The 17,771-nt window shown below is 35.1% G+C and overlaps 1 protein-coding gene across 13 annotated transcripts in view; it reads left to right on the top strand.

Annotated features, from left to right (window-relative positions):
- Positions 1-17,771, top strand: part of Ptprk (protein tyrosine phosphatase receptor type K) — a 502,301-nt gene that overhangs the window by 173,524 nt on the left and 311,006 nt on the right. For all 13 annotated transcript variants that reach the window (XM_070010263.1, XM_070010273.1, XM_070010272.1 and 10 more), the window contains exon 3: positions 8,234-8,505. In XM_070010263.1, the coding sequence (XP_069866364.1) occupies positions 8,234-8,505 (272 nt within the window). The remainder of the gene's footprint in view (positions 1-8,233; positions 8,506-17,771) is intronic.

A 17,771-nucleotide genomic window follows, 5' to 3' on the forward strand; every position in this document is an offset into this window, starting at 1 on the left:
TCTGTTTACATCCCCAAAGTATTAACATGCTGGGCAGTTCACTAGTGGCCTATATGACATTTTATACTGACCCAGGTGAGTTTAGGAGTTAGGTAAAATGATTTATCCCAGAGAACAGTGATATAATACACTAAAATACTTTTTTCAAGGACTGAAAATTACTAATTTTATTGGAGATGCCTTAAAGTAATGTAGAGTTTGAAGACTTTATAGAAGGATCATAGGTTTTTTTTCTTAAATTATATTTAAACATTGAATTATACATTTATTTCCTTGTGGTTGAAATCTGAGCATCTGAGGCAAGGATGCTGTTGTCTTTTACTTTGTGATTACTGAGACTTCAGTTTCTTTTATTGTGGTTGCATGATTTATGAAGTTGATGGGGAAGATAGAAAGAAAATATTCCCATTTCTCCACCACCTTGGGCTTATCTATTGCTCCAGGTTTTACTATTCCCATATATTAAAGTGTATATGCAATTGTTTCCACTTTTGCCTACATATTCTTCATTTTTCTGTACTCAGTCTTTCATTTTTCCCCCCTCATTCTCACTTGTCTTTTCATTCCCCTCTAACACAGGACTTTTAATCCAGGAAAGCAAACAGTCTTAGGTGATACTCTTTTAATAAAAATGGTGGGGGAAAGATGTTTTTGCTTTGACAGTTCTGAATTCTGTAATCCCAACAGCAGTCCTCTCAAATGGTACTTTTATGTTGAAGACACTTATCCTTTCTGAACTCAAAATTTTCATTAGTGAAGTGAATGACAGAGAGGAGAGTGAGACCTTTGGAGGATGGTAGTATGTGCCATAGCCTGCATTTTTAACTTTTTCATGAACAGAATTTACATAATGATGGACAATATGTTATTCTTACATTCAGTGGGGTTTTCATTTTTGGGAAGGGGTCTGGACTCACAGTTTTGTACTTGATAGGCAAATGTTCTACTGTATGAGTCATGTTTCTAGCCCAGTTCCTACATTTTGAGTATTTTATAAAGTATCTGTTTGCTATAGTAATTAGCAACATTAGTGGTTTATTAAGTGTATGAAAGAAAGGAATTTACATGGTTTCCCAGTTAAACCTGTACATGTGACCTCATTACCTTTGAAACACAGAACCCAGGTTCTTCACTGGTTGATCATTACTTGTCATTACATTGTTCAGAAATAATTATTATATTCCCATAGGTAGAATCATCTAATTAAGAGTTGTTATGAGTTTTGAATAAAAATTAAGGCCTATTTGTTCCTTTGGGATGTTAAACATAAAATTCTGGAATTGTTACTTTGTAGAATATTTTACCTTCAGGAATGGCCATTTATAGGGGAAAGGGAGAAGCATGTCCACACTTTACTAACCTTCAGTATTGACCTTCCATTATTAAGAGTGCTGATGTTTATCGAGAAGATATATCGAGAGGATATGGTTGGAATAGTTAGTTTGACATTTAGTCTCCAGATGATAAGCTTCCAGGGACTGCAAGCTGCACTGGCTTCTTTACCTTTTCTTGTCCTCTCTAGTCTTGATTCATTGGAAAGGGAAGTGATTACAAAATTGGCTTCAGGACAAAGACTCTCTTGAATTTCCAGGATAATGCAACTCTGATTACTTCCTCTCAACTTACCTTTCATTTTAGCAGCTACTTCTCAAAACATTTCAGTACCACATAACATAAAATGAAAGCTATTCAGATTGGAAAACCATAGTAGCATACCAGCATTACAGGAATGAGAAAAATCATATACTAGCTCTTAAGGTTAGAGCACAAATCCCTTAAAATTGGTAGTGTGTATGTGTTTCTGAGAGTGAAGATAAAAAGAAGAGCATTTCAAATTTTATAATCTCTAAATGTAAGATTCTAAAGAAAGAAAAAGTGAGAAAGGGAGGATTAGAGAAGAACAGAGAGGGAAGACATGGGGAGCAGGCTTGGCTGGCACTCAGATGAAAGGCAGAGTGGTGAGGGAAGGGTTAATATGGCTGTGATGTTTAAGGGCTAAGGAATTTAAATTTTTAGTGTGTACCGCTCTTTAATAATGTCATTTCATTTTTATCATTTCAAATTTTCATTTCACACATTCCCAAGTTTCTTGGTACTATATGTTTCACAATGACTGGGTCCAAAAGAAGCAATTACAGAAGATGTATCTCTTCTGCTTTTCAGCATATCATATAGACTTAGTTCCCAGTCTCAGGCATAAATGTGTCAAGATGAGGAAACTAAGGTAGAGAGGTTAAACTATTTACTGAAGACCTATAATTGATAAATACATGAGAAGTTGAGGGTTGAAGATACAGAAAGCCCCAGAAAGAAAAAAAAAGCCAATTATAAAATTCACCACTTTTTAAAAAAGAAGCAAATGATATTAACCATTTTAACAATCACATTATATAGTTTGCTATGTCATATAATTGAAAATGAAATTTTTGTGTTCCTGTTAAGGATTTTCTTTTCAAAAAGTAATTGGAGAAGAGAAATTACAGAACAATGTTAGACTAGTTCTGAAATTCATTGGATGCCAGATAAACTCTACCCAAAATGTAGAAATACTTTGTTAAATTTTAGTTTCCATGGTGTGTGTGTGTGTGTGTGTGTGTGTGTGTGTGTGTGTGTGTGTGAGAGAGAGAGAGAGAGAGAGAGAGAGAGAGACAGAGAGAGACAGAGAGACAGAGAGACAGAGACAGAGACAGAGAGACAGAGAGACAGAGAGAGGTATCTAAAGTTGGGTTTTAGAAGCTGTTCTCTGAAATTGTTATCTTTTGGTTTTTAAAAGGTAGCTGACAATAGCAAACAAAAGTCTTACTTAGATTTTCAGAGGAAGTTTATCTTGTAGACTGTGAAGAAGCAGGTTGTTAGAAGAATAATACTCCAGAGATGTAAGTCCAGTTCTTTTGGAATTTCAATGACTCGTTTACTTTTTCTAATCTGACATTTTATAACATGTGCCTTAGCTTGTCTTTGGAAGCACTCTGTATCATGTAGGGATGAACTATGAGAAGCATTATCATTAAGATTGAAAGATGTAAAAGGTAGGAACATTACTAACAGAACCCAAAAAGAAAGCGAGAGAATTGATTTCTCTCTTACCCAAACAATAGAATCCTTTAGGAAATTGTCAAAATTGAGGACATTGATTAAAATCACTTCAAATTTCATAGCTTCCCTTTTTAGTTTGTTTATGAAAGTAACAATTATTGTTTTAAAATTTTGTTTTCATTGTTGCTTGCTTAAATTAAATTGACCAAGTGTTTAAAGGTATCCCTGTTATATGTTGTTGGTGAGAGACATATGTTATATGTTGTTTCTGATCTTGGGAAGTTTATGTGTGGAATAGAGCGATACACAGACAGGTATTTGACATGAAAGAGAGCATTCATTAGATAAATTCTTCACAGTCAGGAGCAGGAACCATTAGAAAACAGATGCCTGCTTTGGTTATAAAGACATTGTTCTACAGCCTGAATGCTCAACGCTTTTGGTCTAGACGTAGATCTTTCATGTAGTTTTCAGTCAAGTAAATACATAAATGAATTCAGTTCCAAGTTATATGAAGGACGTTAAAAAAGTGATTTATTAGAAAGGGTGTTAGAAGGAACTATTAATTGTCAGATGAAGGAATCCTTCACCAGTAGGTCGTACTGGAACAGAGATGTTGAATGAATTTTAAGGAGATAGCTTTCCAAGTGCAGGAAAGTTCTGTGTAGAGAAACTGTGGTAAACATACATTCAGATATTTTAAATGACAGAAGGAAGCCCACTATATCTGGAGGACAGTAAGTAAAGGAAATGAAAGGATAGGGGCTAATGTGGGAGCTGACAGGTGTCAATCATATTGAAGTGGAGGAGTAATGAGTTTGGCTTTTATTCACCATGCAATGTGAGGATACAAAAATGATTTATGTTTTGAAAAATTCATCCCTCTGCCTGTAGAAACTTTTGTATAACTGCTAGTGTGGAACCCATGAAACCAGTTGAGATTACTTTGGTTGTTCTCTGTAGAAACAACCAGAGTTTGATTAAAAAAAAATATGGTGTGTGAAAAGAAGTGGGATGATTGAAGAAACAGCTTAACAGTAGACAAGAATTGCTGGTGAGTTACAAAAGAAAGTGATCCCTGACTTCTTAGTTTTAGCATATGATATTTACACTTAACTAGATACAGTAAAGTGGTTTAAAAAGAAGGAAAGAAAATATAGCAAGATAGTACTAAAAATAAGAAAAAGGTATTTTCTTCAGGTTATATATATATGAGCTGCAGAAATTATTTAGATACATTAATTATAGAATAAAAAGATGTCCCAGAGCAGCTGGGGCCCAAATTCTGATTATAGTCTTCACTTCTTTCTCTACCAGAGATCTCATTTGTTGCTCCTTAAGCTGTCTGGTTGTGAAACTATAATACTGAATGTTTTCTTTAGTTTTTTCATACCAACAGTTTCTGGCAAGTTCTTTTTGTTTCTACTGGGAAAGTCTCATTCAATCCCAAGAACTCACTGTGCTGCACAGTGTTTTGGAACCTTGTTGCTATTCAAAATAATCTTAAGAACACACAAAAATACTTTCCTTATTAGAAGAGAATACTACCTATGCTTTTCTACTCTTCTCCTCTTACATAGTGATATTATTCTCTCTGATTGTGGGGGACGAAAATGGAGGAGAGCCCTTTGTGGTACTTAATTTTGTCTTGTTTTGTTGCAGGCATAATGTGCCCAGATATTTGGCTGCATATTATTTTTTAGTGATCCTGAATGAGATTACCATTTGAAACAAGAGACAGAGTAAAGCAGTTTACCCTTCCTCAACCAATCTACCGATGACCTGATAGAACAAAGGATGAAGAATAGAAAATTCACTATAGGCCTGATTATGTTGAGCTGACACATTGGTCTTCTGACTTCAGACTTGTGCTTATACTGGCTTCTAAACTATCTTCCTTCCTGACTCCTAAACTCTGATATAGACTGGAATGCACATAGTTAGCTCCCCTACTTTTCAGATCTTTGGGTTCCAATCTTGGCTTTCTTGGGCTGAATGTTTAGCCTCAATTATTGCTATCTAGCTATCTATCTATCTAGCAATCTATCTACCTCTCATAACATGTATAGTTGTAAAGAAAGAGTAATATAGATGAGATGAATTTGATATAGATGTCATCAATATGACAATGCAACTTCTTATACAATTTATGCTAACACCAATTAAATTAAAATACTATGCTCCATAAAATATATATGTGCAAACATAGACATTTTTGTTATTAAGTCTTTATATAGCTAAATCACAATTAAATATTAAATTTGATAGATTAGTTATCTGGACCCAGAACAATAGAAAAAAAGTTTATAAACCAGAATGAAGTATGTACTTTCAAGGCTGTAAGAACACAGTGTTCTGTACATTTAGGAAGACTGAGGAGAATAATATGTCAAATAGGCAGTTGACTCCATGTAACCTATTGGGAAATTTGCCACTATATCACGTCAGTAGACAAACGTTTGATGGTTTTTAGTGCTAGCACTCACTTCTTCCTTCCTGCTACTGTGTGGTAAATTCATTATTATCACATACTATATTAGAGACTGTAGCAGTATCAGGCTTTATTGCAAAAAAGACTTATTTTTCAGAAAAATTTTATGAAAATGAGTTGTCAGCTTTAATTAACCTTCCTTCTTCCCTTTCTTTTTCCTTCCTTCTCTTTTACCCTCCCTCCCTCCCTCCCTCCCTCCCTCCCTCCCTTCCTCCCTCCCTTCCTCCCTTCTTTCCTTCCTTCCTTCCTTCTTTCCTTCCTTCCTTCCTTCCTTCCTTCTTTCTTTCCTTCCTTCCTTCCTTCCTTCCTTCCTTCCTTCCTTCCTTCCTTCCTTCCTTCCTTCCTTCCTTCCTTCCTATTAGTTTGAACTCAGGGCTTCATGCTTACTATACACAGTGTTGTAATGATCAGCCACACCTTCAACCCTTTTGGTGAATTTTGAGATCAAGAACCAGTTTCTATGTACCAGGTGTCCAGCTGGACCATGGCTTTCTAGATTTGCTTTGCTCTCATAGTTGGAATGATAGGTGTGCCACCATACCACATTACTTTCTTTAAGTTGAGATGGAGTATTGCAAACTTTTCTGCCTAGCCAGGCCTAAAACTGTGAACCTTCAGATTTCATCCTCCCATGCAGCTGAGACAATAGTTGCATGCCATTATACCTAGCTGTTGAGTGAGAAGACAGTCTCCTAGGTATGCTCAGGCTGACCTGACCATTCTAATCTTCTCCATCTCAACTACCTAAGTATGGAGGATTGTAAGTGTGAGCCACTACCACCTGGTTTGCTCTGTTTTTCTTTATCATTTAACCTCTCTTTTGAGGGACATTGGAATACTGAAATAATTTGGATAAGCTTTTATTTTGTGACTCTTGCCTTTCTATTTACCAAAACTTGAAGACTTACAAATGGACATAGCTTACTTATCCCAATTCTTCAATAGATAGCCTAAAATGCAAATTGCTAAATGCTCTTAATGATTAATGTCATATAATTAAAATGGGACACAAACCATATTTTATTACAAAATTTATTTTTATCAAAGGAGAAATGACTATTATGAAGCTAGTAAGTCATTTAACAATCATTACATTAAAATTTATCATCAGAAGCCATATTGACACAAACTTGTAAACGTGGTTTAGATAGACTACAGTGACTGTACATCACTCAAAAAAATGTTGTAGCAATATAGAAAAAAGTAAGGCCTGAAAACATAAATAACTGACCCAGGATGATAGTCCTGATACTAGTTAAGAGCAATAATTGGTTTGCTAAGTACTAATGGACCTGGGAGACATCTTGTGAAATCAGCTCTTGCTTCTAGAATGTAGATATTAAATAATAGAAAAATCTGCTCTGTAAATTAGATTAGGAAATAGGATATCCTGTTATAAAAAGATACAGTCTTTACAAAAATATACACAGATTATTTATTTTATTAATTTGTCACATTTGGGAATCAAGAAGAAAAAGAAAACAAAAAGAATTCCAGCTGTCAGAAGAGATGAGAACTTGAAGATTGAAACTTGAAGTGAACAATAATACCATCCATTGCTTTTGTAGTTTGTGTACATAATAAAGAGGTAGAAAAAACTCTAGAACCACAGTTCACCACTCCATAGGTATTGGTCAGATTTGAAATCTGTTTGCTGACATAGTTGGCTTTCTCCTCTCTTCCACAATTCAAGCTTCTTGCTTGAGATTTGATGAACCAGTTAAGAAGAGTAGTCATTGCTTGTTTGATGTGTCTTAGGTATATGTTATAGTTTTCTGGTGAGAATACAGAGATTGGATTAGTAGTTAGAGATACAACTGAGTTTTATATCATTAATACCTTTTGGCTAAAAGAGGGGGGTGTTTATGACAGAACTGTTAATCTACGTTAAATATGACAGACTGGTTTATTGGTATTTTGTGTGCTGTATGATCTCTGTTAAGCCAACTGTTGGATGGAAACAACTGCTTTTCCTGGATAGGCTCTTGAATTCATTTAGCAATCCTGTTTTTTTTTGCTAGGCACTATGTAATTTTGCCTGCAGTGAAATCTGCAGTAAGTTGTGCAAAGATTGAATGTCACCTCCTTATTCTTTGTGACCTCATGATACACAACCCAAAGATTGTGTAATAGGTTAGTCTCATGCTCAGATTTTGCTGCTTAGAACACCATAGAACATTGCAGAATTGTAACCGATAGGTAATGGGCTGACAACTTAGTGGGTGAGAATATACCCAAGTGTTAGTTTCAGAAAACTTTAACATTAGCCTGTCTCCTAACTCTAGAAGTTCGGCAGAGGTTTAAAGTGATTAATAAATGGAAATTGTCCAAATAATAATCTTGGGTTTTGAAATCTACAATAAACTCATTGCCTGTACCGTCTGATTTCTGTGCCTTAATATTCTGAATAGGGTAAAAAAAAAAAAAAGGTGTTTTTTTCTATCTTTATCAGTTTTAGGAGGACTAAAGGACTAATGAGATCTGAATTCAAACTAGATTCTACCTGTTCACTCAGAAGTTGTTGGGTTTTTTTTTTTTTTAATTTTTTGATGTTGGACTTGGTGCTGTCCCTTAGCTCTTTCAGTTGAGGCTGCACTTAACCATGTTAGCCACAGCTCCACCTCAGGACATATCTTTTAATTGTCATACATTCCAATTTGGCTTACCTATTCATGTAATTTTGTATTATTTGTGATCTCATTTCAGGTTCATATATGATAGTGGATTCTTCAAATCATGACCCTGGAGAAAAAGCCCGACTTCAGCTGCCCACAATGAAGGAGAATGACACTCACTGTATTGATTTCAGTTACTTGTTATATAGCCAAAATGGGTTGAATCCTGGCACTTTGAACATATTAGTGAGGGTGAATAAAGGACCTCTTGCTAATCCAATTTGGAATGTGACTGGATTCACTGGGAGAGATTGGCTTCGAGCTGAGCTAGCAGTGAGCACCTTTTGGCCCAATGAGTATCAGGTAATAATCTCTGATTTTCTGCATTATTGTCTTTAATATTGGATGTTGCTCTATGTATAATTTGTAGACATAAACATTGGTCCCACAGTATGAAAGAGTTTGGACCTTTTCTCTTCCCTTACCCTTATTCTTTCAATATGTTGGCATAAAACCTACTTGGTGGAGAAAATATTTCCACACATAGGGGAAAAAAATGTAGGTTGAGGTCCAAAATTTGTTTTGTGTTTGGCAAAAACAACTTATTGGAAATCATATCTTTATGTCTTTGTTCAGAAAGAAAAAGTCTCTTTTGATTTGACTGTAATATTCGGACTAAATTGGTATACTGATTTCTTGAAAATAACATTTGGAAAATGAACATGAAACAGTATTTCATGAAATGTTATCTTGAGGGGCAGGCTTTTTTGATTGATTATTTATATTTTTGTCAACTAAACGGAGTATAAAAACAAGCAAACTAAAAAGACAAGTTGTCTATACATCTTTGAATTTTTCCCTCCAGAAATGCTTCATCTTCTTATGATTAAATCAGACCATGAATAACATAAATAAATGATGTAGGTTTATCTGACTGCTTTTTACAACAACACCACCAAAAACCTCATAAAAGAGCCCATTTTCCATTTTGAAGACTTGTTCAGTAACATTGTCTGTGAGGTTCAGTACCTGGAAATAGTTTCTTTTGTAAAACTGTGTGTGTGTGTGTGTGTGTGTGTGTGTGTGTGTGTGTGTGTGTGTGTGTGTGTGTGTGTGTGTGTGTGTGTGTGTGTGTGTGACCATGAGATTTAAATGTTAATAGAATTGCTTATTTTTGGCTTACTATAGATAATGACCCTGTCTTTGTTCAACATTTTACTTTATGGTTGTCAGTTCTTAGCATATAAGGTAATAAGAGTTTTATTTGTGTTTTTTTTTAATGTCTGTTTCTTCAAGTTAGGCTTGTTTTCTTTCCTGAAGATGACACACTCAATGCTTTTTCAATGCATTTTCCCGAGATGGTATTTTTTCTGTCTTATTTAATGTTTCTTAAATCCTCAGCATGGCCCCCATGGGTAAAGTTCTCATTTTGGGGACAAGTGTCATGAGATGTCTGTGGATTTTCATTCAGTACTTGTTAACTCTATCATTTTTGAAAAGAAGAATGTTTCTCTTCAGTCTGGGAGAGTTACTGCATTTTTAGGGCTCTCGGCTTTGGGAGGGCTGTGAATATGGCACAAGGTGTGTGTGTGTGTGTGTGTGTGTGTGTGTGTGTGTGTGTGTGTATAACTTACACTAAAACAATGACTGTTAGATAAGAACACTTGAATCTGACTTCTGTAGTTTGGTAACTGTCATCACTGGGTCACTTCACAATGCATTATCAGCATACTGACTTCATGAGAGTCTCACTTTGAAGCTTAGGGTAACACTGTAGAAGAATTTGTTATTCAGCAGAATAAAACTGTCAACATTGAGATTCCATTAAATTCATCCCCCCTAAATAAGGAAAGTTAACAACATCATTACAGATGTGAGGGCTGGAATCTGATTGTATTCAAACATGTTGGTTTTTTGCTTCCTGTGTAGTTTTTGATGTTTTAAGAATCCTACTCCTTTAAAAACTAATCAACATAGAAAAAAGTTTTGATAAATCCAACTGTGGCCTCTGTTTTCCCCTTCCATAATTAAGGAAGGACCTTATCATAGCTATTTTCCCTCTTTTAAAAGATCAATTTCTGAGTCATTGATATTGATTAACCTCTTATGGTACAGATGAAATATTAGTTTTCATATTGAGAAATAGTGCCTCAAACTGGGGGAGTGAGTCTTTGTTTAGTCTCATTTTATATCAGGGAGCTTTCTGAGGACCTGTGAAGCAAACTATGTCTGTATTTTTATCATTCATGTTTTTGTTTATTTACAGTGTTTTTTTTTTACTTATCTAGTATTCTCTCAACTGAACCATACCCATAGCCCCTCCTGCTTCAGTTATTTTTTAATAGGGTCTTGCATTTTTTTTCCTGGGCTGGCTTGCACTGTTATCCCCTCCTTAGGCCCCTTGTGTAGCTGAACAAATATGCACCACCATTCCTAGCTTTATTGGTTTTGATGGGGTGTTGCTAACATTGCACAGCTAGCCTCAGTACAATCACCCGCAACTTCCACCTTCTGAGTAAAGGGGATTTAAGGGGATTAGCCACTGTACCTGGCCTCCAGAAACATCTTGCATAAACAGATTTAAAAATTATTTTCTAAGAAAAAAGAATTTAGAGAGAAAATAGCCTATCCTTAGAGATAAAAACCACCACATGCCTGTTTTGAACAAAGAAAATTTGAGATCTCCAACTAGATTCATATATTGTTCATTTAAAAAATTAGAACATGTGATTAGACTTGCCAGGATGAATTATCCTCAGATTTGGACAAACATATTCAAAGAAATGATCCATTGAATTCTGTAATTTGGTATTTCTACTTTCATTTTGTTGCTACCATAGTTTGCACAAGTCCATTGATTGCTCTTTATGGCTAGTCCAACTCATGCAAAAGTACTGGCCTTATCATATGGCAAACTGATTTTTTTCCAGCCACTTTTAAGCAAAAGAAAATCATTGACTATATACTTTTCATAGCATTTTTCCATTACAGTAATATACCAATACATAAAGCACTGTTTCTCACCTTTGCATTCAGAAAAACAAATATCTTTCCATCTCAGCTTTCTAATAATAGAAATTAGTTTCGGTCATTGTTGCAAGATACCATTTCATGTGTTTTTATAGGATAAAGGCTGATATCTAGATTTTAAGTTGATTGTTAAATAAAAGATAAAGTATTAAATCTATGTAAAAAATTATATAAGTTAATATGTATATATTATACAGATAATATATACATTTTAATGCATAATCTATCACTATACCTTAATACATGTATATTAATTATATTTCATCAATTATATTAACAAAATTATTTATAATATATTAAATTATATTATTATAATTGATAATAGTGTATCCATCATAGAATATCATATGCATAATATTATAATGTAACACATCTCATCATTACATTATAAATGAAAATCTGCATACCATTAAAAGAGTAATTTTCTCCATTCTAGAAAACTGCCCAGTCTTGTATGCATAAAACCAAGTTCTGCTTTGGATTAAATCTATTACTTTCTTACTGAACAGTGAGGTAGTTACTAAATGAGGCAGACAGACGACGTACATAACTTTCAAAACTATTAGAGGAAACCTAATCTGCTGTTTTCCATTAACTGGGTGCACATCATTAATCACAAAAATGGTGCGTGATGAAAACTACAGGGGTTTGGCCAGAAATTGGAAAAGTGACAGTTTAGCAGAAAATCCCTCACCCTCTTCTCCAATTCACTGAAAAACAGGCACTGCACTTTTGCAATCCATTCTCTTCCTAACGTTTTCTGTCTCTTATTTGAAGAAATATAGGAACAGTAGAAGGAACTTTCTAGTTTTGTCTCCTTTTTTAAAGGGTTTTATTAACGTGTATCCAACAGATTTTGGCAGTAGAAACCTTGATACATTCCAGAAATCCTGCTGGCTTTGGATCTAGAAAAAGATTGGGACTTAACCCAAGGGACCATTTCCCTTAAAGAGAAAGGGGTAGGGGACTTGAAAAGATCTAGGGGCACAGGGATCTATGTAAGGTCAGGCTCATAAGTGGTCCTGCGAGGAATTAGGAGAGATTAGTCCTGTTATAGCTCCTGGGATTTCCCCAAGTTTTGTTAGTCTTCTTTAACCTATATTTAGTCACATTTTGAAAAGGAAGTGGAAAAGAGTATTCTGTCCTAGACGTGCCCTACAGATGTACCTTCTTAATTTGTAAGCAATACAAGTGATTCTCGCTCATTATTTTTAGTGTTGAGCAATATTTTAGATATTGTTGTTGTCTAATCAATACTCATTCTCCTCCTCATTTTCTATATTGACAGAATTTCATTTGCTTTGCTTTTCTTCCCCATTCTTTCTGGGATAGGAGTGGTTTTATATGCTTCTAGTTAATGAGTTAGAAGGAAATTTTGCCAGAGGACATCATGCCAGAGAGAAGCAAGTTACTGCATGAGCCCGTGATGCCTTGAACTAGTGAAGACATCTTGTCACTATGAAGAAATGAATAGTTTACCCATAATGGTGTTAGAAAAATGTATGACAGAGCCTATGCCATACTCTTCAACAAAGTAGCAGCAATGATAAACACAGTATAACTTAGCCAGGTGCCAGTGGCTCAAGCCTGTAATCCTAGCTACTGAGGAGGCTGAGATCTGAGGGCAGGAAAGTCTGTGAGACTCTTATTCTCCAATAAACTACTAGAAAACCGGAAGTGGTGCTGTGGCTCAAGCTGTAGAGTGCTCGCCTTGAGTTGAAGAGCATAGGGATATTGCCAAAGTCCCCACAACCAACCCCCCCCCCAAAAAAAAGTATCGCTGTTATTTAAACAGCATTTACATGAGTAATCTGCTGCACAACCAAAATCTTTCAAAAATATCATGTGCCATTTTTTGAGCTCTTAACATGTGTGACATGAAAGAACTATCAAGGAATCTATGAATGAAGTAATTCATATTTCTATCCCAGTTGTATATAGAAAACAAGTATACATAATTGGAAAGTCAGTAGGCTCCATGACAATGGATCAAGGATTTTAAAGGGGTGGAAAGAAAGGAAAGGAAAAGAAAGCAAAGTTGATGTATTGAGTGTCTATCATATGTATGTGGACTCTGGGCTGTCTACTTTTGTATGTGTTATATTTGTTTAGTATTTTGTCAAGTGGTAAGTAAATAGTTTTTAAATCTCTATAGATATGCATAATTTCTGATGCTCTATTTGCAGCTCAAAATTATTATCCGTTTTCCATTGTAGTAATTTCAACTGGTTTTAAAAAGTTGGGACTTCTGAATTTGTCCATCTATTTTGTTTATGACAACAGTAATTGCCTGACATGTTCACTGTGGTTCACTTTTAAATTGGTGAAATTTTACCTCCAACTTCATAGATGATTAACAAAGTAACCCTCTGCCTTTTGATCTTCAAAATCCTCTTTGTTGCAATGTAGTGTATTCAGCATGTCTTTGGAGGACTTCCATGTTTTCATAGTCATTCTTTTTCTCAAACTTGTAACTGTGTGTGGCTTCTCCCTGCTCTCCCAGAAGATTTGCTTTTGCTTTAATTACAAAACTTCAACTCTGCTTTAATGTTAATTTCTGCATTGGTTCATCAGTGAATGTTTGTCATATAAGTAAATAAAAATAAATGGGCAGGAGTTCTGCTCCTTAATATCATTTGCATACTAAACAAACGTTGTTCACTCAGTCACACCTGCTTTAACTGAGGGCAGCAGGGGCTCCCACAGAACGCCTTCTAATTTGCTTTGGGGGAATATTTTTATTAAATAATTTAACTCCCTTTTACTAACTGACTGAAAAAACAATGAGCATTAAGGGAAGATAGGTATTATTTGTGGAATCGATGTCATTTCTTTCCTTAGGAATGTGTTTTATATGAATGGAACAGAGAAGATTGATGTTCCATAGAGTAGTTGAAAAATTGCAGGTTCTTTACCTTCATCTTTAATTTGCATTCAGTTCATGTGACTGAATCTGAGTCAGCATAATTCATATTTCTCATTTTGCCTATGTCTTTATAAATTATGTAGCTCATATTTGTTGAGTCAGTCCTCATGAACTATTATGAAAATCATGAAGCCAGATACATTATTTAATCATAAAAATGTGACAACCATTTCCTTGTGATCAATTTAATGATGTTTCTGACAGTGTGCAATTCTATGTTATAGCCAAAATATAGGCATCACTGTTAAATTAAGTCCAGTTATTTCTCTGCTGATCTGGATAGTCTATTAGAACTGTATTTGAGGGGCTTTCTAATCTTGTCCACCCTGGAAGTTTGTTTGACTTCTTTGTCTACTTTCATTTTCAAAGACTGCTTCTGCTTCAGTGTAATCTGCATGTAATTTGGGCACATAATGTTGGCTTTTTAAAAGAAAAAGAAAAGCAGATGACATTATGTTTTTGTCTAAAATTAACTTTTTTTGCTATGAGGGTGCCAGATTCATTTCTTAGATCATAATAAGAAAATAAGGGGATGAAATTATTGTAGAACAAGTTTCAGTTAAGAGTACAGTAGGAAGGAAACATGTAGTCCATATGTATTTTTTTTATCATTTCTTAGGTAACAAGAAATCTTACTATTGTGTTGTTAGTAACACAAATTAGAATATAAACAAAAACTGAATATTGTAAATGTAACTAGCTATTTACATCATGTAGTAGAAAATTCATCATTAATTTTATCTGACTTCCTTTTAAAAAGTTATTATTGACACTCACCAAAAGCTGGGTCTGGTGGTGCATGAGTATAAGCCCAGTACTTTGGAGCCTAAGTCAGGAGGATCATGAATTTGAGACCACTCTTGGATATTCAGGGACACCCTGAGCCCCTCTTCAAAAAAAAAAAAAACAGAAAGCAAAACAACTTGTCATTATAAAGTTAACTGCTACATCTTATTTCTGTATTTCATTATAAGTTACCCTTGTATTCAGCACTGGAATTCCCTGATGAGCGTAAGATAATAATATTCTTTGAATGATCTTTTAAAAGTCATTCTCAGCTTCCTAGAAGCAATAAATCAATTCTCATTTTATGTTTAAAAATAAGGTTTGTGGTCCTATGTTTGTGCCAAGTAATACTTTAGTAAAGTAATAAGGAAGGAATAATTTTGGCATCTAGATAACAAATCTCTTTAGATCCTAGTGTTTTGCAGCAACAGCACAAATACAAAGATTGGAAACTGACACAGTGCTTCTCTGAATTAATAATTCTTTATTTGTTTATTTTTTTTTTTTTGGGTCTGGTCGTGGGGCCTGAACTCTGGGCCTGGGCGCTGTCCCTCAGCTCTTCAGCTCAAGGCTAGTGCTCTACCACTTGAGCCACAGCGCCACTTCCGGCTTTTTTCTTTGTGCTTATGTGGTGCTGAGGAATCGAACCCAGGGCCTCATGCATGCAAGGCAAGCGCTCTACCACTGAGCCACCTTCCCAGCCCTGAACTAATAATTCTTAAAAGACAATTAAGGTTTCATTGTGAATATCAGTGATGCAGAGCTTACAAGGCTCTGAAATCAGTGCAGCTGCATAAACAATAGGACAGATGCCTCTGCTTAGATTTAGTTATAGACTTTGTTTCCTTTTTATCTTTCTTGACATATATTTACATATTTATATATAACATACATATGTTATATAATTATATATTTTATATACAATATACTTATTTAACATATTTATTATATACAAATATATCTATTTATGTGTTGGTGGCAGGATAGATGTTATAATAAACAGAACAATAAAGACATAACTCCATATGTATTTACTGAAGCTGAATTCTGCAGAATTAAAAGTGGCAGGTGTCATTATTTTATGATAGTGGATAATAGAGACTGCTTTGTCAATTGGGTAAATGGTTGAAGTGGATATTATTTGGCCTGTTTTCAGTAGAAGGTTCATCTGCTCAAGATGTTTAGAGTATGTTGTGTTTGGAGTTTTATACCCTGCAAAGTGGGATATTTGCTAGTCCATTCATAGCAGGTGTATTTTGTGAAGCGTAAAGTATGGTAGCAAATAAGGTACAGAATTGGAGCACTTAGGAATTCTCCTGACATTTGAGGGAAGTTCAATACCCACGGTGAACCCTTGAGACCCAGACTAGCCCACAGAAAGACTCCTAGGGCTCACTCTAGGAAAGCATGCTATGGTTTGTTTTTATGTGTGTTAGTTCTTTATATTTCCATAACTTTCATACTTACCACACATTCTGTTTTGTTGATTGAGCAGCCTAATCCATGTTAAGTACTTTCCGGGTACTGGAAAAGTTTCAAAGTTTCTGTTATCGCAAAATTGTACTTTATGGGTTGAAAGGGGAAAAAGAAAGGGGAAAAAGAAACAGATGGAGAGAGGAGTAGATAAGAAGGAGATTTGAATGCAGTAGGTGCCAAACAGATAATTAAAATAGAAAAATGTAAGAGGTAGAGTTTTGGAAACAGAGTTAGAGCAGTTGCTTTAAGGAGTGTTTGAGGTGACCTTCAGCAGGCTTCTGACTGATAATAAACAGCTATTTGAAGGTGGCAGGAGAGGCCTTAGCGGCAGAAAATCCCTAGCAAATCCAAGTCCCTAAATCAAGAAGGAGGTTAGAATGGAGAAGGGACAAAAATGTCCATAGTGGTCAACATTACCTTTTTCAAGATGGTATGCATAGATTCTAATGAAGTGGATTTCCTTGCAATCTCAGGAAAGTGAATGCTTTTAGAATTTTTGAAATGCATTTTTGTTGTTATTTTGATGTACAGAGGGATTACAGTAACTTAAGTCAGGTAATGAGCTCATTTCTTTTTGACCAGTGTCACCCGTTCCCTCAGTCTCTCTCCCACTTTTTCCCTTTTATCCCCATCCACAAATTGTATAGTCCATTTTCAACATAATGTCTACTGAGTATCACTTCTGAGTTGTTTCACCCTTTGTCTCACCATCTCTGTGCCCTCCATTGACCCTCTCCAAGACAGGTAAAGGATATCAAGGGATCCTGTTTACTCATTCTTGTTCTCATCTGGGTACCTACTCTTAAGTCTGTGTTCTCTTGAATCTTTTTCTTCTTACTCTATTCACAGCTTTGTTTGTCCTGTTCCAATAATTGTATTGCATTCCCTTGTCTTGTGCTGCTTTATAAATCACTTGCTTTTCTTGGAATGTTAATGCACTGATGTTGAGTTCCTCAGGTACTGCCAGTGTTTCTTTTAAAGTATTGCCAAAGTTTTTTTTTTTTTTCCTTAAAGCTAAAGCTCCATCTTTAATCTGAACTCCTCATAATTTAGTGTTCATCAACTGCTCCAATCAGTTACTATTACTTTTGGGAAAGGGGTAATAGGATTTAAATATAGGGCCTCTCACTTGCTGAGCTTTTATTATTGACAGGCACTTGACCTATACCTTCATCTCAACTTTGTGCTCATTATTCTCTGCTGGGGCCAGCTTTGAACTGTTATCCTCTAGATCTCAGCACTCTGAGTAGCTACACTAATAGGGGTGAGCCACTGGTTCCCTGCTGTCCAATCTGTTAGTTTTTAACTTTATTTTTATAGGCATTTCTTGCTTTGATCAAACTTCTTTAATCTTTGAACAATTTAGGAACATTTTTTTTCTTTTTGTTAATTTATACGTGTTACATATACC

This window comes from Dipodomys merriami, unplaced genomic scaffold, assembly GCF_024711535.1.
Source record: "Dipodomys merriami isolate MVZ:Mamm:240054 unplaced genomic scaffold, mDipMer1.0.p SCAF_8, whole genome shotgun sequence".
NCBI lineage: Eukaryota > Metazoa > Chordata > Mammalia > Rodentia > Heteromyidae > Dipodomys > Dipodomys merriami.